General features: G+C 41.6%; 1 protein-coding gene across 3 annotated transcripts in view; it reads left to right on the forward strand.

Moving 5' to 3' along the window:
• The first annotated feature begins 2,108 nt into the window (after positions 1-2,108).
• TFPI (tissue factor pathway inhibitor) overlaps positions 2,109-23,838 on the forward strand; it is a 45,600-nt gene continuing 23,870 nt past the window's right edge. For 2 of the 3 annotated variants that reach the window (XM_063116282.1, XM_063116284.1), the window contains exons 1-3: positions 2,109-2,365; positions 15,029-15,146; positions 20,907-21,107. In XM_063116282.1, coding sequence (XP_062972352.1) covers positions 2,363-2,365; positions 15,029-15,146; positions 20,907-21,107 — 322 coding nt within the window. In that variant the 5' untranslated portion in view covers positions 2,109-2,362. Of the gene's footprint in view, positions 2,366-15,023; positions 15,147-20,906; positions 21,108-23,838 lie in introns of all 3 variants that reach the window. The other variant, XM_063116283.1, reaches the window with a different exon arrangement.

The raw sequence follows: 23,838 nt of genomic DNA on the forward strand, positions 1-23,838 counted from the left end.
TTTCAGTCTTGGGCCTTATATACACAACTCATTCCCCTGCCCCCCATGAGGGAAAAGTGCCTCATAGAACCCCTATCAGGGGGAAATGTTCATGTGTGGACAAATAAACCAACCTTGTTGATTCTGGTGGAATCATGCTGTCATTTTGAACATTCCTTCTACCTCAGATAACTGGGAGTGAGGAGGGAATTATTACTTAAAATTTGACCTCATATTGTTCAGTTTTCAGTTCATCACGGTTCTAGCCAGGTTTAATGAGTAACTGCATTTATTCACATGCAATTCTGGCTTTCCTGTCCGCCATTTCTTCCTATTGTCTATTTTAGATAGTAAGCTGTTTGGGGTGGGTGGGGGTCTGCCACACAATGCTCTGTGTGTGTGTGTGTGTGTTAGGACACATGATGCAGCCATCCATTTGCCACAGTGCAAGGTTTCTAATGCGATAATGCACATATTTGCATTTCCAATTTACCACGACTTTTGATCAATGTCCGAATTTGCACCGCATCTCAGTTATGTGTCCTTGGGGATGTTAAATTGCATTTTGACATGTGGGCGTAATTTTGAGGGCAGGACAAAGTGATTGGCTGATTTCCCGCCTTCCCACTTATCGTGTCTTCTGGCTGCCTCGTTCCTTCCTGCTGTTTTCATGTTGAATTAAGTTGGAACTTTAAAAATGAAAACAAGGAGCGGGGAATGGGCAGCGAGAGAGAGGAGACCTGTCAGTCCCCCGCTCGCATCCTCCTCTGCTGCCTCATTCCTTTTCCCACTCGCTTTTCCTCTTCTATGAATGTGCGGAGCTCCGCAGATAGAAATTATAGCTTGCCTCATCTATAAACCATAGCCGCGTATGTGCGAATGTGCGTATGTGCGCATTAATAACTGCAGTATAAAAAAAATGAGATAAATTGCTGTTGCTGCTGCAGTGTGACGCTCTTTACCTAGATTTGAATCAATGAAAATTTGGGTTTATATTTAATGAGGAGCAATCCCGTTGTTGTATTGACAGGGGCCAAGATTTCCATGGGGAGGGAAGTTAAATCCTTTCCCTTGCACACTGTGGCTATGATCCTGATCTTTCCCCTCCCCTCTCTCTCTCTCTCTCTCTCACAGGTTAAATCTACATTCATGCCATAATGTCAAGAGGCATCCATATTAGAGATGGGTGATTCTGTCAATTTTGCTTTCTCCCACATTCAGACTTTTTAAATCTCAAGTTCTGTCTCTCCCAAACATGAAGAATTTGGTAAATTCTTCTCAAAAACGGACTGAAAAAAAATATCTCACCCACCTGCACCAGCCAGCAGGCACAGCTATTTCCAGCATGGAGAGGACTGTGACGTGCCTGTCTGCTCCTTAGCTGTTACAGATGAGGAGCCTGCCCAAAAGAAGGAAGTGGCAACTCTAATTAAGCACTATCATACACAGGGTTTGAAACCCAGACTTCTAAGAGCAAATCACTGCAAACTGGATAGACAAATCTGTCTATTTCGGTTTCTCCCACATTCAAATTTGTTTAATCTCAAGTTCTTTTTGCCGTGAGCATGGAAATTTGTGCAAATCTTGGCCAGGATTTATCAAATCCAAACTGAAATGAAATTCTCACTCTTTCCTCATTCACCCCCTGTGGATCAGGAGCAGAGGGCCAAAACCAGAAGAGTTCCAAGTGCTTGGTTGTCCAAGCTCTGCCTTAAAAAAATTTTTAAAAGACAACCGACCGTTCTTTCAAAGGGCAAAACAGGCACGGCATTTTGCCACGGACAGCTACATGAAAATACAGGCAGCTCCCTGATAAACAGGGAGAGCTGGAATTTACGGAATCCAGTACCATGCAACCCAAGTCTGAACATGCTCTAAATGTACCCTTTAGCCTGGGACTAGAGATATTTGGGAAACAAAACAAAAAAAACCAAAGAGTGGTATCTGTGAATGCAGCCTGAATTATGTATGGTCTTTGTTCATCCTGTTTCCCATACATTGAAGAGCATGTTTTACAGAGAGACAGAGAAGGAGGGGAGGGGGGAGTTTATTCCAGAGGCCGGGTCACTGTGTTCTGAACAGGAAGTTGTCATGTTTCCTTGTTGTAGCTGATCCTTTGGAATCCCAGCGCCTCTCCAGAACAAAAAGGGGCAACTTCAGAGCTGCGCAGCCACATCAGGCTCTTGCAGCTGTACTAACAGCTCAAGCAGGAAGATCAGATTACATTTCTCCCATTATCTTCTCCCTCTCCCCTTCCTTTCTCAGTTCTCCTCTCCCCCCGCCCCACCCCAAGGTCTTCTTTCTGAAGCTGAAAGAAGCAAGCACAACACTCCTCCTGGAATTCTCCTGTCCCCCTTGGAAAGTCTTGGGCACTGCAGATTGTATGGTGAGTAGCTGGTGATATATTTTTTTTCCATTTTGAACTGTTTATTTTAACAGATAAACATCTCTTTTTCCCCATGTGGATTGTCAGATATGTGGATGTAGGTGTCTTAATCTGCTTGCTGTGTATTAGGTGCAGCAATTAAAGATGTAATCATGTCTATTTACCTGGGAGTAAGTCCCACTGAGCACAGTGGGACATACTTATGAGTAAACAAAGCTAAGAGAGATTTGGCTAATAGGTGGTATAGACAAGTAATAAATAAAATGAACAAATATATTAAATAAATCAACAGCTTAGGATGCAAGACATGAGCAGTGCTAAAAGGCCAACTGAAATCTCTACTTCTTGGGGGAGAATGGACAACTACCTGCATATTTTGAAGGAATACTAAATAGAAAGGACTGAACTGGACTTCTAGGGAGAAAGCAGTCATTCATTATATATACTTATGGACAACAACTGCAACTATATAGATGAGAATTGCTTTATTTAGCTGGAGATAGGTTAGTAGGATTCCGTTTTTACCTCCGGGGTAAATCCCATTGAATTCAATGGAGCTAGGCACCTTTAAAAAATTATCTTTTAAAAAAGCAAATTGCCAGGATCTCTTTTATTTTTTGGCAGAATTCGATGAAATTTGCAGGCATAATTGCCCCTTTTGAGGCGAATGTGGCTTCAAAGATGCAAATGAATAAATGCAGGGATTTATTTATTTTCCAAGAATAGCATGTACAGATTGATGGTTACCAAAAGGTAATGCACTTACCCCCTATGTTCCTTGTGGGCAATTGTTATGAAAATGAAATACAGCATAGAGGTGGCCTTAGTTAAGAAACCTGCAAAATTTCAGGATAGGTGCAATGTTTCTTGTGGAAGGGAAGTCTTGACATTGGGGTGGGAGGGTAAGTCTTTCCCCCTTCCCCTACTCCATGCTGTTCCCCCACACACACATATCTATGAACATTGTTTATTTGAAAAAGGTGTCACTAGGAAAAAAATGAGCAGAATTTCAGAAGGTTAGATTCAGAAATTAGGGAGTTATGATTAAGAAACAGTGTTTGCTGCTCAGTTGACACAAAGTTAACAGAAAGTGCAATAGGACAGACGTGGATGATGGGTCTGGAGTATGCAGGAGCAGAAGGATGCCTTCCAAGGGCCCATAGAATTGTACCCTGACACTCATAGGGTGCAATCCTATGCATGTTTAGACAGAAAAAAGGCCTACAACTTCCAGCATGCCCCAGCCAGCTTTTTTCTATCTAAACACACATAGGATTGTGTCTTTACTTGTGGAAATAAGAAAAGTATGAAGACCATATTCTGTACTATCATTCAGCAAGAATTAATCCTGCCTTCCAATATCTTAGCCAATGAGCGCAATTTCACGGGAATAATTGACAAGTGCTATGCATTTGATTGAGAATGTTATACAATCATATTTAATTGCATTAACTATGAATGCAATATTTTTTATAGATATTGTTATTAGGCTACCTGTACATAGGCTCTGGCTGATGTGCCTTGATTCCCACCCCTGCCACCCATGTGTCATTAGCCAACCACACATCAACATTTCTGACTATGAGCTGCATTAACAGGGAAGTGTGTCAAAGTCTAAATGACTCATCGGCCTTGTCATGTACCGGAAATAATTCATAATAGGAGTAGACAACATTAACAACGTAAATGAATATGACACAGAAGAACACAGTTAATCCAAAAGGAAATAGGACATAAAAGGTTTAGCAATATGATTCAGTTCCCTGGAAATTGGTCATGAACTTCCACCTGGAAGATATGTCAAGATATAAACTCTATTCCCATATTTTACGGACTGAGGTGGATGGAGAAAAGTTCATATATGGGAAGGGGTTTGATCACTGCCAATAATATCTCAAATGATGATGTAATAGCACAGAGATCGGGTATTAAAAATGTCAATTTTAATGTGCTTGAACTATTGGCAGGAGCTCTTACAACTTTATAAAAGACTTTTATATATATATAATCACGAGCGCCAATCCAGAGAACAATGTTTTTTTGCTTAAATCCCAAGGAAAGAAATGAGACAAATTAGTGGACACTTGCTGTCACTAGCCAAACATAAAGCCATGGGATATTACATACTAGGAGAGGAAAAAGAGAAGGTAATGATTTCCAAATCCTGCCTGGGAAAGAACATAATTTCAGAGGGCAGGATCCAATGGTGTCATTCCTCAAACTCAAATAGTGCTACCAGATCTTCTCATTACACAAGCACTTGCACAACCGCTTGCACGTCAGTGGTTTTAGTTCAGATCTCCTCTTGCGCATAGTTCAAAATCTGGTTTTTGCTAGCACAACATCATTTCGATACTGCCCAGAGTACCATTTCTGTGACTGGTTATGTAGCTGGGCCTGGTTACGTAGCACTAGTATGGCCATCCTGTCGGTTCAATTCAAAGATTACTCTCTGTGCCTTCAGGATAGAATGCTTTGTTTTCTAGCAGTTGTCTTGCCTTAATAATGATTAGGGATGTATTAATTTTTGATCAGTGCTTCCCAGTGTGCAGCTCCTGGACTGAACACAATCTCCATTCCATGTCTATACATTTCCAAGCTTGCAATATAATTTGCAGACCTCCTCACCAAAAATGCATTCAACAGTGTGCTTTTGAAAACTGTGGACAAACACACTTGGGCTCATCTACACCAAGCAGGATATTCCACTATAAAAACAGTATGAAAGTGGTATATAAAAGGCAGGAGCCACACTACTGCTTTATAGCGGTATTGAAGTGCACTGACAACTGTTGGGGCCCATTGACACATATCATATATCACTTTCATACTGCTTTCAGAGTGCTATATCCTGCTTGGTGTAGATGTATCATGAGCCCCAACAGTTGTCAGTGCTCTTCAGTACTACTATAAAGCAGTAGTGTAGATCCTTCAGTGCACTTCAATACCAATATAAAGTGGTAGTGTGGCTCCTGTCTTTTATATACCGCTTTTATGGTGGAATATCCTGCTTGGTGTAGATGTACCCTTTAATCAATATTAGTTCCATGTACAAAGGACACACACAAACCGGTGTGGGTGTGGGGGAGGATGCTGCTAAAGCTTTTTAGGTCAATCTAAGTTCAGTCTAATATTTAACTAATGCTAAATGGTGACTAACCAAAAAACACAGCCTGTTTAAAAACAAAGACTTCCTTTTCTCCTTCTTTATTTTCCGGTGAATCTTTCCCATTGCAAGTTGAACTGTCTGCATGAATGGGCCACCACAGATGAATCCCACACATTAATAAAAGAAGTGCTATCTCTTCTCTACATCACTTCAAACACAATCTTTTTCAATAGATTCACTTCACACACACACACACACACACACACACACACACACACACATCCGTCCACACCATTCTGGAGGTGCACAGTACTCAAGGGTAGGGAAATCAAGGGATATAAATGCATGTGTGAACTGGTTTTATCCATTTCAGTTCAGGATTTAGCCAGTTCACACCTCCCGGACTGAGCATGGACTTGAACACAATCTGCAGTCCATATCTGTACATTTCTGAGCTTGCAGATCACCACCCGCACCCCAAAATGGATTCAACAGCGTACTTTTGAAAAATGTGGGCAAACACTCTTTAGCCCAAGGGAGAAAATGTGGAGAAGATGCACACGGCTGATGTTTACAATTGAGCAGAGCCTACATGTGCAAGCTGTCTACAGGGCATGAACAGGACCAACGGGCCTAGGTGGTATGCATTTCACTTCCGTTCTGAAGCTATGATGAATGTGCATGGAGAGATAGGGCCAGGAGGCATCATCCACACACCCCATTCCAAGTCTGAATTCTGGATGCTTCCAGGTGAGGCTCCCCCTTTTTGAGTGCTTCTCTTTAGTGGAGGCTGGAGGCTGTTATTTCAGTGTGGCAGTGAATCTGCTTTGGGTTTCAGTCAGAACTCTAAAGCAGCTATCCAAGGCGCTGAACCCATTTTGGGACCAGGGTTCAGCACCTTAGATAGCTCCTTTAAAGTTCTGACTGAAAATCAGGATGGATTCACAGCCCCACTGAAATAGAGGCCACCAGCCTCTAGTTCCTCACTCACAACGTTTTCCAGAGGGTCCAAATATCATTGTCTTCCATTTATAACCCTGCCATGTTTTCCCACTGATTTTTACTCACTTTTTTCTTATTGCAGAAATTACACGGGGGGGTGGGGCGGAGGAAGGAACTACTGTACAATTCGTACTGGCACTATGATTCCTCCATCTGGAAGGGCCCTCAGTCTACATGTATGTGATGTCTCAAAAGGGTTGCAGCTTGTTGTGATTAGGGACCTGAACCATGGAGTGAGCCTCAACAAAATGCATGGGGTTTTAGCAAGAACACAGCGGCACTGCTGGTTTAATGATAAAGAGTTTCCCCTTTTTTAAAGATGAGAGAAGTCGCAGTTGCTGTCTGCACAGACCTAATAAAAACTTTAAGTTTTCTTTGTTGTGACTTCAGACTTCGGTCATGAAATTCCATCTCTTATCTTTTTGTTTCTGTTTGTCCTTTTACCATATCCTTTCCTCTGCGCCTTGGCCACAAAAGTGACTCACTCGAAGTGACAGTACAGGAAATGGAAAAGTAAAAGATCAACACAACCCAGTATCATCGAATAACATTTGCTAAGGCTGTCTGTTGTTGGCACATGTTGTTCCCCGCCTCGATCCAAAGGGAGAGGCGGGTAAGAAATAAATAAATAAATAATAATAATAATAATAATAATAATAACAATAATTATCAATGTGGGATCCTTTCTTTTGCTTTCCATTCTATCCAACAGGAAATACACACACACACACACACACACAATGTCTATTAATGTCTACTTACCATGGAAATGAGATCTGAACAAAGCTGTCTAAAAGAAGAACATTTTAAAGGCTTGGCATCACAAGACACCAAAGAAACATTCTCAATGCATGCTGCTAAGGCATGCACCAAAATGTTCATGTATTTCCCTTAAGAAAACATCTGTAAACATTTTCTACAAATGGAGATGTGGAAGTCATACAGTAAGGCTTGGCTTGCGTTAGATTTCCACAGTGTTTCATCTGAAAGGAGACGGATAGCTGGGGATGCATTCGCCTTATGTTGGTGTTCAGCCTGCTCACAGAAGGGCCAAAAGTATAATGGGAGCAAGGGGTATTTATGCAACCCCACCACCAAGGCCCGTGCACACCGAATTCTTCTTTTGACCTCTGCATATTTAGACCCAAGGTCTGAAGGGGGGGTGTAGGCATGTTCAACGGAGTGCAGGTACAGTCTCCCTTCAGACTTTATTGCTAAAAGCATCACAGTCTAATGAAGAGCCATGTGTGCTTGGAGCCAAGGTGTGCTTAACCTGTCCACGCACCTTTAGCCCTCATATGAACAGGCTGGGTACCTGACCAGGGCTTTTAGCATCTGGGTGTCCAGGGATGAGCGAATATGCGATGTTTGAGCTTTGTGTAGTTCTTCAAATTCCTCTTCAGACCTTAGCTCACCTTGTTCATGTTCCCGCATGTGAGCATGTCAGGGAAAAATATCCATTTTTTATCAAGGAAAAGGCACTTTAAAAAAAAGTGTGTTTTTCACAGCTGAAAAAGAAATGCACACATTTTGAAATGCACTTTTTTTTCTGATGTACATTTCCCTGCATAGGCTGAAGTATGAAAATGTGGATTTGAGGGATAATGCAGCATTTGCACATGTGTGCAAGTGGTCGTTTTCACAAGTGCGCACTTCTGAACATGAATGCACAGTTTGGAAATTGCAAAATTTTCCTGAGAAATGTATTCCTGGGACTGTAAGCAGGACATGTTAGTATGATTTGCAAATAAGAATGAAATTCTTGTACAACCTTATGGCAGACCCAGAATTTACCTGGGTAATCAGTATACAGAGTGAAATACAGTATGTCATACTTGAGCATTACAGTCTGAATGGCTCCATTCTGGCTCTCACGATATTGTGATACAAATCCATGCAGTCTTAGACCTTATCTGCCATTGTTTTTATAGGAGAGATAAAAATATATATGCTAAAACTTCATTACTAAGAAACAGACATCCATCTGGAAGTCTACTGCTTGTATTCAGTAGGATGTGCTTCCAGGAAAAAAATGTTCCGGATTAAGGCCTAAGTCAACACAAATAAATATTCCCAAAGAGCGCCTGCAGAGACTTGTTTCATTGACACTTTTGAATACTGCCTCAAGATTTACAATTCAAGTTCTTTGCCTTATTTGGCTTATCATTTATTCAGAGTCCAACCTTTGACAATATTCATAGGAAACTAGGAAGCTGCCTTATACTGAATGAGACCGTTCATCCATCTTGCCCCGTATTGCCAACACTGACTGGCAATGGCTCTCCCGGATTTCAGGCAGGAGTTAAAACTATTTGAGAAAAGACAATATGATGAGTTTGCTTGGATGTAACATCAACTATGGTTTGGCATTATGTCCCTCCCTCCCTCTGCCATTGTGGCAAATTTTTCATGCAAACTTGACAAACTATGGTTTGACCAAAGTATAGTTTACCTGTGAATGCACACATCTTTGAAGTATACGGCTTTTCTCTCATTGTTTAAAGTGTTCTGTGTACTTTTTTAAGAAGTATGCATATTCCAAGTGCATTTTTTTCCAAATCTACGCATGCTGTTGAATGTAGTTGTTTTGATCCATGAATCCCATGGCAAGCACCGAAATATACAGACTTTGGCCACAGATTGCTTCTGAATCCATCTTCGATCTGGAAGGTGCAGACTGAGAAAATTCTGATCAAAAATAAACTGAAATGAATTTCTCATACATCCCTAATTATTACTAAGTTTTGCAGAACTCCTTCATCTCCTTAAGCAGGGGACATGTGTGTGCAGCAGTAGGCTTCCATTCTTAGCTAGATGTGGCACCCATGCACAATTTAGGGCTTCATGAGCAATTCCTTGCCTGATCTAGCGACAAGGGCTACCTGTACATAATCAGAAAATTACAGTGCTGCGCTCTCCTCCTGGACAAGCTAATCTGTGCTCTCACCAGAGCCATGGGCATCTGCAGCTCAGGGCCAGCCCTGCCATTAGACAGAGTGAGGTGGCCATCTGAGGCAGCAGAATCTGAGGCCACAGCTAGACCTAAGATTCATCCTGGGATCATCCAGGGTTCACCCCTGCCTGAGCACTGTATCCCCTGTGTGTCACCTAGATGAACAGGTTTGACCCCTGGACGATCTAGGGATAAACCTTAGGTCTAGCTGTGGCCTGGGTGTCATGAAAAAGCAGCAAATTCTTAGTCATTTAATTTAATGGGGTTGTATTTTTACTGCCAGAAAGAGGGAGAGGCTCTTTTGAGATTTTCCGCCTCCGGTCTCAAAATAAGTTGATTGGTTTAGCATACGATGCACCTTGACTTGCGAGAACGGGGTCAGCTCCATTTGCTGCTCTGTCTCAGGAAGCAAAATATCTTGGGCTGGCTGTGATTCAGCTGGACTGGGATGATTGAATATACAGGACAATGTCTGGATATATATTCAATATAGCGCTTCATGCGTCCCATCTTTGCTTCCCCTAACCCAGCAACCTGATTGTGCTGAAGTAGATAATTTTTAAACTCACACTTTGTCCAATTATGTAAATGCAGGTATTAGTTTCAACAGTGCCTTACAGTTTCTTACAGTGTCAACAATAAACAGTGACTAGAAGAAAGCCCACAGTGATTAATCTCTGGATTCTTCTTCACCTCCTTGATCTTTTTCTCTCCAAAGTGGTGCAGTAGTTCAGGACTCAGAGATGGGGGCGGGGAGAGAGAGTAAGAAAGATAAATGAAGTTTAGGTATCAACTTGTGCAGTGCTATCGGTACCAATTTCCAAGAATTTCTTCTCTCTCCCCACCCACATCCTCCTCTTCCCCCACTTCCCCAACAAAGAGCACAAATACTGCGCAACTTTTACAGGAACAAATGAGGAAATTCCTTCATGAAATCCAGCTACTTGTCATTGGCACTGGATCTATTCCATGAACGTTGTGCAAATTTATTTGTCTATTTAAAACCTTTTTGGCCACTTTCCAGAGCAGAAATTTATCCTGTTCCTGCTTGCAAATGTCTTTTTCATATGCTACGGTTGTTTTAAGCTGCTGTACTAAGAATGATCTCTGTAATCCTTCTGCTATGGACAATCCAAAATCTCCCAAGGAGTAGTTTACATTATGTCTTGTATCCACGGGGGTATTTGGATACCACTGGCAGATCAAATTTCCTTTCCCACTGCAAGCCCCCCTCCCCTGTGAACCTTCAAATCTGTTCCAAAGGATTGTGGAACCCTCCCGGAGCAGATCTGGTGGGCATCCGGGGCCTTCAAAGGGGAGGTGAGGAAGAGAAATTCCAAATGTACAAGTGTAAGTCCACTTGTGTAACATTAGCTTTAGTCCAATATTTTTAATATATAATTTAATATTAATCAGTCATTAACAATAATATGTTACCTTTGTAGCTGGGTCAAGCTAATTTTGCTTCTCAGTACATTTTTACGAATATTCCTTCCCAGATTATTTATTTTGAAATCACAGCTGCCTCAGTAACATCTTGAAACCACATCTTGGACTTCTATAGAATAGGAGATAATCTTAGCATTATAGTAGCTCAGTATGGTTGGTCTCATACTGTTCACCCTTATTAAGTCCAATGTTTTTTTTATACTCGGAATTACTGCTCTCTCCTGCTGTGTGCAGGAGAGGCAGCGCCATTAGAACAGTGGACTCAGTGGGCCTCGTGGTCGTTGTGTACTTCCTCTTCTTGAAAAGCGGAAGTAACTGAGGAATTAAAACATAGGCGGAGAAGTGAAGGTAGGGAGCGTGTTAACTCCTGGTGTGATGGAGCTTTAAGCTTCAGCTATGATCCAGCCTTTGCACTGAATGACAGGGCACTTTCCAAGCATTGCTTGGAACGTGCATCTAATTTTAGTTTTAATTCTGTATCTATGACACAGAAATGTCATTGAGCAGTGACTTCTATAGTCCAGTGGTCCTTGTCAATAGCAGTACTCACTGAGCATCTGGAGAAGCTGTGTACTTGACAACAATGCCTGGAAAGGAAGAGGAGAAGTAATGTTTGTAAAGTTTACCTACTTCCTCTTTAAAAAATAAAAAATCATCATGATGATCGGGAACTGCCATTCCAACAGCTTTGCCTTGGCATCATTCCCTTTCAGGGCTTGCTATTTATAAGTTTAAAGTATTGTTCCAGAAAAGATGCAGGCGGATACAAGGAACAGCCCTGAAGTACTTCTCAAAGTAATTTTAGAAACAAGACAATGGACTGGGGCAATAAACTTTGTCATAATAAGTGGATGCAGGACAGTGCTGGAAATTGCTAGGTGTGATCATCGCATGGCTTCCATGAATTCAATTAAACTGATCTATTTAAGGTAACTTTGTGGTGAAGTGACCTAGGTTAGCAAGCAAGAAAACAACCCACTTTGGCTCATTTTCAGTGTGGCTTATCATGACATGTAAATTGGTCCTCTGCATCAACGTCTGATTGGCACACGGACAAGCCAGCTTTTTTTGAAACAATCCTGCCAAAAGGGTTGTGTGAATCAGTTGTCAATACTGGGGCAGAATACATTATGTATGATCAATCCTTTGTTGAAATGTAAATCTCTCATTAAACAAGTGGAAACTGCAACAAAATGGTGCAACGTGGAATGGGCCTCCAGCTCTTCCATTCTTCCTCCCTTACAGCCACTCAGCCTTCTCACGCCGCTAAGCAACCACAATTCCATTTTCTTTCTAAAGATTATTTTTGGGCTCGCTCCAAGCCTTGCTGATGCCTCCTTCTTGTGCATTGCCATTTTGGCTACCTAAGCAACGGCCCTTAAACCCTGTACATTGGAATTAGTCAAAACATTGTGGTTAACCAAAAGATTAACAGCCAGGTTATGGTGCAGCTGGCATTGTTCAGAAAATGCAACCTAAGCGTCCACTGAATTTTCTTCAGAAGAATTCGATGACTAAGCTGTGCTATTACCTGATGCCGTGCACATATAAAATCAGTGAAAGAAAGTGGGTTCTTTCAATGACTTTGGAAAAATCAACAAGTGGATGTCCATAGCGTTGTTGCTCTTTCGTTACAACAACAGTTCTTTCGAATTCCAGATCTCATTTTTGGTAGAAATACATATCAACAAAATACTTCAGTATTGCCAGGTGCATAAAATATTCAACAAACCTAGTTGTACTAATAATTATTATTTTTACTTGAATCTTTAGTAACTGATGATTGTGCATTAATTATCTGACTGTATTTCTTTTATGTTAAAGAGTTTGTTACTGCTTTCATTTAAGCCCAATCGATGAGTGAGTTGCATAGTCTCAGTGTGACTTAAGGGTACTAAGAGAGCAATTCTATGGTCCCTGGGCAAGCATCTCAGGGACTATAGGGTGGCTCAGGAAGTCCCTTATGACATCAGAGATAGTGCTTCAATCTGGGAAGGGTGAGTTGGGTGGCCCTTTGCACCCAGCGTGGAGAGAACTGCACCAGCTGCCTCTCCAAGGTCAGAAAGTAGACCTTGGAGAGGGGGAAAAAGTGTGATGTTCTAGTGGGCAGGGAGGGGAGGGGAGGAGATCGGAAGGGCCAGGATATGATTTATCCTGACCCTCTTCCAGCCACCTTCCATCCCCTCCAACGTGTCCTATAGGAGATCGGAGGACAGTGAGGCAGATTGTTTCAGCCCAGAAGGGCATGGCAATCTCAGAAGCCTCCAGGTTCAGGAACTTCAAAGCAGAAAGGATGCAGTCTATCATACTGTGCCCTTAGTTCATAGGCATGCACAGCATATTTCATTAGGGTGTGCACCCAGGGATTTTTTTTAAAGGCAAACATTTATTGAATTGCCTGACTGCAGGAGGGCCATTGCAGGTGAGGGGAATAAGGCAACGCTCCTCAAGCCCCAGCACTATTGGGGCTTTGTGGTGACACTGGCCAGAGGAGGGGCTTATAAGGCAATGTTAGCCCTCAGGGGTCCTCTTCCTGGTCTCTTTGAAGCGTGACTCCTGGCAGAGAGGCTCCCAGCAGAGTGATTCCTTTTTGCTCCTGCTGCCAGGGGTGGTGATAGTGGAGCAGCCAGAGGGCAGCTGGAGGAACATCCCCACTGTGCCTGGATCTCCCTCTGGATCCCTGCTCAATGCCTCCCCTCAATTCGGTGCTTATTGCTTGAGACATTAGTGTGCCTGGGCACACCCAGCACACCCCTTGTGCACTCCTATGTCTTAGTTGCTTCATTGCCTTATGTCTTCATTCTCTCTTGGCAAACCAAAGAAGGGGAAAGCAGCAGATATAAACACATATATAAACAGACAGCACACACACACACACACACACACACACATCTAAGCAAGGTATTGAACACAGGTTATCAAACACTGTTTTTTTTTTTATGTGTGGATGGCATTGCAAGTTTGGAAATGTACAGATTCCTGGCCGCAAATTTTATTCAGGTCCATGTTGGGTTCCTGGAGGTGTGGATTGGGTAACCTTACATATAAATGTGAATTAATTTCTCATCCATCCCTACCCCGGATGTGGGGGCAACTTGTATGTTTGACCATGGAGGGAGATATGCAAGTGCTCTTTGAACACTATAAGATTTCAGAAAATTTGGCTCCTTCATTCCTGTCACTGGTTTCCTTTACTGTCCTCATGCCATCTCCCAGAGGACCTCTCAATCCTTTGGAGCAGTTTTTCATAAGTGCAACAGACTCAATTTCCCACCCAAGCTGAATGTTAAGTACCCCTGCCTGGACTTTGCTCCCCTCCAAATCTTTGGAAGGTTTTCATCTGCCTCCGGCTCCAAACGTGGAGAAATTTGACTGCATCAGCAGTTCCGGGCCATCTCTAAATATGAAGTTGCTTCAGTTGCATGTACTGAGCTCCAATAGTTCCTTAAGTATATAATTTGTCAGCATAAAATAATGAATAAGCTCATTCATTAACTAATGAAGAACACACACACACACTTAAATTAAATCATTTATAAGCTAGCATCAATGCATTGGGACATTCATAATGAGAAGAAAAAACACCTTTCGACAGTCATCAATCTAATATGACCCCCAAAAAAAGGAAAGGGGGGAAACAAAACAAAGCCCAGCAAGTTGACCTCTTGCTTACTTACTCAGGATTGGGGACACCTCTCTCCCATGGTGATGGGGTGGGGGGGGGAGAGCTATATAAAAAAATACCTCCTTTTATTCACTCCCTCCTTGCTTTCCAAGAGAGCAATGGTTTCTCTTGCCAAACCTGAATATATGATTCTAGGCTCATTGACGTACTTCATTTGGACTGAACAAACATTTTGAGGATGATGCTTCTGTAACGTTATTGTTTCAAGAATGATTCGAAGAGAAAGAAGATCCAGCTAGTCAACATAATCGTTACTACATAGTACTTTTCAGAGCATGAGTACATAGTACTTTTCAGAGCATTATTTATCTTCATTGCAGTCCTATGTGATAGTTAGGCTAAACTGAGGTTCAATTACTTTTCCATGGCCATTAAAACTAAGCCACAAATATGAAATTGGGTATTTCAAGCCAAATTTGAGTTTTTAAATGCATTGTATTTTTCCCCTCTGATCACTCAGGAAAGATGAGTAAAATGAGAATGGTTGTGCTCCTAGCTGCCACCTTACATCTTCTGTTCAGCTTTGTGACTTGCCAAGTGATTGCAGTTTCAGAGGATGGGGAAGAATATGAACTCGACGGAGGTAAGAGATTTGACTTCCTCATTATCATAATCTACTTTCCATTGAAATAAAATGGTATTGTTTAGTAGGCATAGTCTGTGCCAAAGAGAACATCACTTTGGGCCAATTCAGAAATTACCATTGCTTAGTTTTTTCTCGTTTTTTTTTTAGGGATGGATAAACTGTTTGTAGTCTGTGTCAATTTTGGAAATGCTTTCATTAATAAGTCCACTCTGTGGTGTTGTTGTTTTGCATTACTTTGTTTGTTTGTTTTTGATCTGCACACAAAAAAACATATTTAAATATGTCTTGAAATATGTATTTTTGTATTATTCTCTTAACAAAATATGCATTTTTAAAGACATTTGATTTCAAAATATGCATCTCTATATGCTATCCTAAAAAACAAAATTTTAAACAGATTTTGGGACATGAGTAGAACTCCTTTTCATACCTTGCCAGTTCAACGCAGCAAGGTCTGAACTATGGGGCAGAGCCAGCATGCCTGGGCCCATGGGGATCAGGGCCAACATGACTGGCTGTGTCCCATTACACACTTTAACCTCTCATGCCAGAACGGGGCTACAATGTTGTAACGTTCAGTTCTGCAGTAATAGTGCTTGATGCCAAAAATATGGCAAAAGAAAAGACAGAAAATTTGAACTGTAATGAGGATAAAGACATATGCTAAGTACTTTACTTGGGCCTAATCTACACCAAGCAGAATATTTCACTATGAAAGTGGTATGAAAGCAGTATATAAGAGGCAGGAGCCAAACTACTGATTTATAGCGGTATTGAAGTGCACTAACAACTGTTGGGGCCCATTGACACATACCATACACATACCATACACAGCTTTCATATCACCTTCATAGTGCAATATCCTGCTCAGTGTAGGTTAGGCCCTGGAATTAAAAAACAAAACAAAAACCCAATGAACACACATTATTTTATTCATTGCAAAGAGAATCCCAAAGTATACTAGGTATGTCCAAGCAACCTTTATTCTCCTAGCCACATTTTCCCAAGGGAATGAGTCAAAGCAGTCAAAAATGTTGCTTTCTTGTAAATGAAGTTTGAAGATTCGGCTTGTCTAACAGGAAAAGGGTTTAGCAGTGCGTGGGTGAGTGAGTGAGTGGGTGGGTGGCAGGTTGTCAAAGCAAGCTGATGGAGGGGGGAGACAAAGAAGAAACCCATTTTCCCTCAATATGACAAGCTGTTTTGCCTTGATAATGTTCACCAACAAAAGGTATTTGAAAAGAGCCTCGTAATTGTGGCAGAGCAGTATCTGTATAAGTAGGAATGAATATATGTTCCAAGTCAACAGAATGATAGGAGTGTTGAATTGTTCCTATTTCAATACAATTCATTACGGATGGAGGTGCATTTAATTTTAACTGCAGAATGAAACTGCTGGCCTATTATAGAAAAAAGGTTGGTTTGCCAGGTGGGGAAACCTGCAATGTAGCGATGGCATGATGTACGTGGTTTGCTTTAGTACACATTAGCATAGGAGAGAGAGGGAGGAGGCAAAATGGCTGCTTTTGGTCACACCACTCAGAAAATGTTGTTCCAGTCTTCTGTGATAAACTCTCATATCATGCTCCCATATTCTATGTTATTAGCTGTTTTGTGTACGTTGTGTATAGCCATGCTCAATGACTAGGGTGATCATATGAAAAGGAGGACAGGGCTCCTGTATCTGTAACAGCTGCATAGAACAGGGAATTTCAGCAGGTGTCATTTTCTATGCATGCAGCACCTGGTGAAATTCCCTCTTAAAGCTGCAGGAGCCCTGCCCTCTTTTGTATCTGGTCACTCTAGTATAGCTCCTGCAGCTTTAACTGTTGTGATGAAGAGGGAATTTCACCAGGTGCTGCATGTATACAAACGACACTGGGTGAAATTCCCTTTTCTATGCAACTGTTAACGATACAGGAGCCCTGTCCTCCTTTCTATATGGTCATCCTAGATCCAACTAAGGCTGCAGTCCTATATATTCATATCAGGTGTTAGATTCATTAAATTTAGTGGGGCTTATTGCCAAATAGACATGCATAGGATTGTGTTGAGAATTATATGAACTTAAGTCCCACTGAAATCAGTAAGACAACTTAGTCATCATGACACAGGTTTCATTTATTTCAATGGGAACAAACCTCAGCAAACACTCAGGATCCAACCCATTGTACACTATTAGTGGTAGTAGTAGTAGTATATTTCTTACCTGCCTCTCCGATTGGATCGAGGCAGGTAACAACAGCAAGCATAAAATGCATAAAATAATGATTAAAAACATAGTATACACTGTTAAAAACATCCTAAAAGCATACTAAAAGTATCCTAAAATCCTACTGGATAGGCCTGCCGGAAGAGATCAGTCTTGATAGCTTTCTTGAATGCTAAAAGGCTGTCAAGCTGATAATCTACCCCCAGTAACAATAAATATAGAAAACCTGTATAAATGTGTACAGATAATCATTTTTGCATCCATTCCCTCATTGTTCATAACTTTTTCTGCTTACATTAGTCAAGGAAAAGCACTCAGGGAATGTCGTTGCAAATGAGAACAAAAACAGCTGAACATTGGCTTAATTTAGGGCTGTTTAGAAGGAAGGAAGGAAGCATTTCACCCATTCTCACGACACTGCTTTTAAACCCCCCCCCCACACACACACACACTGCATAAAAGTGAAAAAGATTAACAGTCAGCACAGCCCTAATCTTTACAAAGTATAAGGTCTAGAAACCTGCTTTAAAAACTCTAATCTCAATTGCTTAGAATGATACGTTCTGTTTGTGCAAAGTATAAAAGTTCGTATAAAAACATGCACAACTCATCTAGTTTTGGGATCATGTTTCTCATGCAACAAACTCCTGCTAAATCGAAAACAGCCCTTCCATGAGCAGAAAAGGTGTTCCACTAGTGGAAGAGCACCTTTGGATCTAACCCAAAAAGGATATAAAAGAGGGTGAATGCCCGGGGATAAAAATGATGTAGAATCATTGACTGGTTCCCACGACATGGTTGGTTCCCATGACTCCAACCTACTGGTATCCATCCAGTTTTTCTCATGCAAGGAAATGGCCCAATTCTGTCAGCCCTCTGCAGTTCACCACAAGTGTAAATCACCCGAGCTGCTGTGTGAAAGAAATCCATGCAGCTAACTGTGGTAAACCACTCAGGGCTGATTCACAGGTTTGGGTCAGAAATGCAAAACATGAACAAGCATTCACAGGAACAAATTGCTAATTCGAATTTGGCTGTGCTTTCAAATACAGACATTGTATTTTTGTCATTTATTGTTCATTGAAAAGTTTTTGAGTTTTTTACAATCGAAAAAACACCCGTCCTCCATTTTTGTTGTGACAGCTAGTAACCTGGCTGGCTGGGGATGGTGGGAGTTGTAGTCCAATACAAGTAGAGGGCACAGAGTTGGGAAAGGCTCTATAGACACTATTTTAAAGAATAATTAGCATTTGTAAAGTGGGAAAGATCTCTTGCTCAAAAAATACAAATACAAAATGGCACTCATGCCAAAATGGCATGAGTGTTCTTTACAATTTTTCCATTCAAAAGCTACCCCCCAATTGCCCACTAGGGGATTCTCTAAACAAGCTATTTATAGCACACTCATGACTGGCCACTCATGGAAATTTCTGGGTCGATTACATGACACTGTTAACCCCCAGTGCCTTGTATTTTAGAAGGATTTATGCAGCTTAATTTGAAATGGGGGAAAAAAACTATTAACAAAAAGACCCCCTTTCCATTTCCGCCTGAAAAGAGGAAATCGCAATATAATAAGAGGCAGACTATAGCACCATCTTCTGGCTGTATAAATGAAACATATAGAACTCCTGGTTAAAGTGGAAAAAGAGGAAGGGGAAGGGAAGTGTGTGTAAAAAGAGCATGTTGTGATGGTGGAACAAAAACGGAAGCAGAAAGCTGTGGCAAAGTTGCGGGATTTCCCCTGGTGTAGAAATGCCCCAGATGAAAACAGTTTAAAGGGAAAACTCTGAGGAAAATGCCTCAGGCCAAAGCAGCAGTTCCCTTTAAACTGCTCATGCACCTAAGCCTCAAACTGCTTTTTTGAACTTGGGCCTGTATCGAAGGACAGTTTGACGTCTGGCAGATTTTAAGTAGAAAATTGCAAAAACAGTGGGTGTGACTCTTCAGTTCTGTAAGTTCCTGGTGAGTTTATTTTATTTATGCCTTCCTGATGTGTTATTTGCCAGGCTGATGCTGCCCTCCGGAGAACGTTTTATCAAAATTCAAGGCCGATGCATGCTCATTTGACTCTTTTCTAGCCCCTCACAAGAAATGCATGTATATATTTGGAGTATAAGGCACCCACTATCCATTGCCACTATCCAGTGGAATTTTAGGATGTTTTTAGTATGTTGTAATAATGTATACTATGCTTTTAATTCAGTTTTATGTATTTTATACTTATTGTTGTTCCCTGCCTCGATCCAAATGGAGAGGCGGGTAAGAAATAAATTATTATTATTATTAGTAGTAGTAGTAGTATCTGTGTAGTTTTCCTTGGGAAACGTGTCACACCAGCTTACACTATTGATGTAGTGCTAGAGGTTGTGTATGCAAGTGATACGTCAATAGACCTGCAGTGTGGGATACAGTCCTAAGATTATTAGTACTGTCCCAAGGCTATTCTTTTTTTTTAAGTATTGGATTTTTCTTGTTCTCTAGGAGTAACCTTTAGAAAGCAAGATGGGGTAGTTGGTCTGCTAGGCAGCATCTACACTCCTGCTTTAAAATGGTTTATAACAGTAGCGACAACTGTTGGGGCCTAGGACACATGCCAGACAGTTTTCAAACCGTTTTCAATGTCTCATATCATGCTTGGTGTAGATCTGGCACTAGTCAGGTATAGATAGTATAGTCTTTTCATACACCAAGACAAGTGGAGACTTTCTTCAGTAATGGATGGATGGATGGGGTATCTTCATCTTTCCAGGGCTGCTGAATGATTTGCTTGGTGAGCAAATAGAGGGTAGTCCTACTAGGGTGACCATCTGAAAAGGAGGACAGGGCTCCTGTATCTTTAACAGCTGCATAGAAAAGGGAATTTCAGCAGGTGTCATTTGTATATATGGAGAACCTGGTGAAATTCCCTCTTCATCACCACAGTTAAAGCTGCAGGAGCGATACTAGAGTGACCAGATTTAAAAGAGGGCAGGGCACCTGCAGCTTTAACTGGTGTGATGAAGAGGGAATTTCTCCAGGTGCTGCCTCCATACAAATGACACCTGCTGAAATTCCCTTTTCAATACAACTGTTCAAGATACAGGAGCCCTGTCCTCCTTTTCATATGGTCACCCTATTCTAGATGAAGCAGCAGGCCCATTGAGTAGGCCTACCATTGGATATGACCCAGAGCAGTATTTTTTTTTCTCTAACTGGGCATGAGCTCCCATTGTGCAGTTTCTGGAACCAAACTGATCCTAATAATCAAAAAGATGAAATATGAGCAAGTGAACCCAAAGAGTAAGTGCACCTCCAACAATTGGTATGCTAATCAGACATAGTGGTGCCCAATATGAGTGGAGTTTTTAGTTGAATTAAACATGGCCTTAGGTCATGTAAGTCATTCCAGATTTTCCAGTTCTACTAATTGGGAGCAAAATCAAATTCGCTGATTTTGCTAAAATGCAAAACAAAACAAAAAACAGCATGCAGATGACATACTTTCAGGACAGGGAACATCCTTGCAGTGATAATGCCATGTCATGCTTTCATTTACCATCTTCCAGGTTCTGTTTTACCCTCACTGAAACTTGGTCTGCCAATCTGTGCCTATAAAGCTGATGCTGGCTCATGCAGAGCAATACATATCCGGTATTTCTTCAACATTCTAACCCGTCAGTGTGAAATGTTTAACTTTGGTGGATGCAAAGGCAATGAAAACAACTTTCTAACTCAAGAAGAATGCCAGGAAGCATGTATAGTACCAGGTCAGTTACAATTTCTTCCTTTTTAAAAGTTTGTTTGTTGGATTGTTGGATTGATTGATTGATTGATTGATTGATTGATTGATTTGTATCCCACCTATCTACCAAGAAAAACAGCACCCAAGGTTAAATCTAGTACATCTTTCTATATGGGTATTAATTCCTGCATTGCTGCTTGATTCCCCCCCCCCCCCCCCGGCTGTGTTTTTATATTGTATTTTATATTATGCTTTTATACTGTTTGTTTTATATTTTGAATGGTTTCTGTGGTTTTAATTTTTGTAAACCGCCCAGAGAGCTTTGACTATTGGGCGGTATAAAAATGCAATAAATAAATAAATAAAATCTAGAATAAGAGCTAATACAGATAACAGCTTCCAAAATGGTATGCTTTCTTCCATGTGGCATCTAGATTGCATAATTTCAAATACGTAGATGCTGTTTGTTTGTTTTCCTGATAAATGTGTTTGTCTGTGGTAAAGACTGGAATCTTCACAGTAGGGTTTGCCTGTCAGTAGGAAATCTGCCCCCTTTTGGCCTGATGGATCTCCGTGATAGATCTGGATGAACTTGCATTAGTGAGCTGTACCAGACCACATGACAGCTCCCAAAACCTGGGAACTCTATCAGAGATTTTTTGTACACAATCACGAGCTGATTTGTGCAAATCTGTATCGTCATCAGTTTATTGTGCAAGCCGAAGGCCATGACAAACACATCCATAAAAAAGCATACAACTATAAAAGTACACAACAGTTTAAAATAACCAAGAGAACCATACAGACAACCTTAAATTTACTGTGACTAAAGCTCTCATTTCGCTCAGCACTCTGAGTCTCCGTGGCAGTTTATAGCAATTTTATCTAGTTCTCTCTTACTAATCTTTTTCCTGCCAGTGCAAACAGGGCCACTTTATGAGTGACATAACTGTTGGTATTGCTAAGGAGGAAGAGAACTGTTTCTGCTTGGGCATTCATGCCTCCATGTGTCAGCAGCGGTTTCAAGAGTCTCTCTCTTGGGTCCCTGTACAGAGGGCAAGTTAACATATAGTGTGCTATGTCTTCCACTTGTTGACCACAGATACATAATCTCGATTCAAATGGTACCTTGTGGTAGCGTCCATCCAGCACTGCAGTTGGCATCACTTGGAACCTCAATTCAATGAAAGCATTTCTCAGGGGCAGTGGCCTCAATTTGGACAGATAATATGCTCTATAGTGTTCTGTTTTTAGAAGAGGGAACCACCGAGAGAATTTAGAATTTTTAATAAGTTGCAGGTCCCTCCTGGAATCTATCCAAAAACACCAGTCCCTTAGTTGCTTCTTGACCATGCCTAGAGCAAACTTCAATTCAGGGAGATGATAACTATGCAGGAGCTTTTGGAATATTGCCGTCCAATGACAATTGTTATCCATTTCTAGAAAACACTTAGTAGGAAGACGCTCATTTTGCGAGATGGTGATTTGTTTAAAATATTTTAGCTGTGCACTCTCAATTCTTGCCCTAACTGAAGGACTACCAGCTTCTGTGCGCAAGAAAGCTGCAGGGGTACCAGATGGAAGAGAGAAAAGTTTTCGAAGGAAGTTGTTCTGCACAATCTCCAAGGCTTCGACCCCCAGATTTCAGACCCATAAAGCAGCTGTGTTATTACTTTGGTGTCAAAGATTTTTAGGGCAGGTTCGATCAACTGTCCCCCTTTATTATAATAAAACTTCATTAGAGCCCCTATAGTTGTTTGTGCTTTCAATTTCGCTGCCTCCCTGTGCCCTTTCCACGAGAGGGACTAACTAAAGAGAATGCCCAGATAAGCAAATCTGTAAATAGCACAATTTGTGCAAAATTGTGTCTGTAAGTGGTGTAATTTAACAGTAATAATGCTATTCATGGTCATGATTTTCCACAAACCTTGATTTGCATGTGTCTCCCCCCCCTTCAAAAAATCTGTGAGTTGGCCTGGCTTGTTGTGCCCCGAGTCTGGCCAACTTGGGGTGATGGAGCCAGAGTCTGGGGGATGAGCCAGCGAGCTCCACATAGGGATGGCCAAACTCAACTTTGTGGTTCTCAGGTGGTCTCCCCTCCAAACACTGACCAGACCAAGACCTACTTAGCTTCAGTAGGGTGGCTGCCTCATGTGCGATCACACCACGTCTTTGGACTGACCGTCTCACCAAGAATAACCATGATTATTAATAACCATGATAATGAGAATTGCAAGAATGCCAAAAAGAGAAAAAGAAAAATGCACATGATACTGGAAACCTGATAGGAGGACAAATTCGTGTTCTAGATAAGCTTTTGACAATCAGTCAGGAATTCATAGCATGCGGCTTTGGCTAGTGTTTGGGAGCATTGCAGCTAGGCGTTGGTTTCAGCTGAAATACTAAATCCCTTTATCCTCTCCCATTAGGGGTGGGTGAAATCGAGCGCTTGCCCCATGGGCGCTTGCCCCTCCACTGCTGACAACCACCCCCACAAGCTGAGTGATGCAAGCCTCTGCTGAGAGTTCGTGAGGCTCACAAACACTCAGCAACCATCCACCCTTTACACTTGCGTTAAGAGGGCCTTTAAGTTTGGCGCAGTGGGGGGAGTGAGATTTCTGGAGCCTCCAGAAAGTGCTCATCCTCCCCCCTGTATTAATGATGGTCGCCACCATTAATGCAGTGGGATGAAAGGGCACAACGCTGGAAGCCAGGGTGGGCTATTGCTGAGTGCTCACAGGGGGCTTGTGCATGCT

The sequence above is a fragment of the Elgaria multicarinata genome, chromosome 2 (assembly GCF_023053635.1).
Source record: "Elgaria multicarinata webbii isolate HBS135686 ecotype San Diego chromosome 2, rElgMul1.1.pri, whole genome shotgun sequence".
Classification (NCBI taxonomy): Eukaryota; Metazoa; Chordata; class Lepidosauria; order Squamata; family Anguidae; genus Elgaria; species Elgaria multicarinata.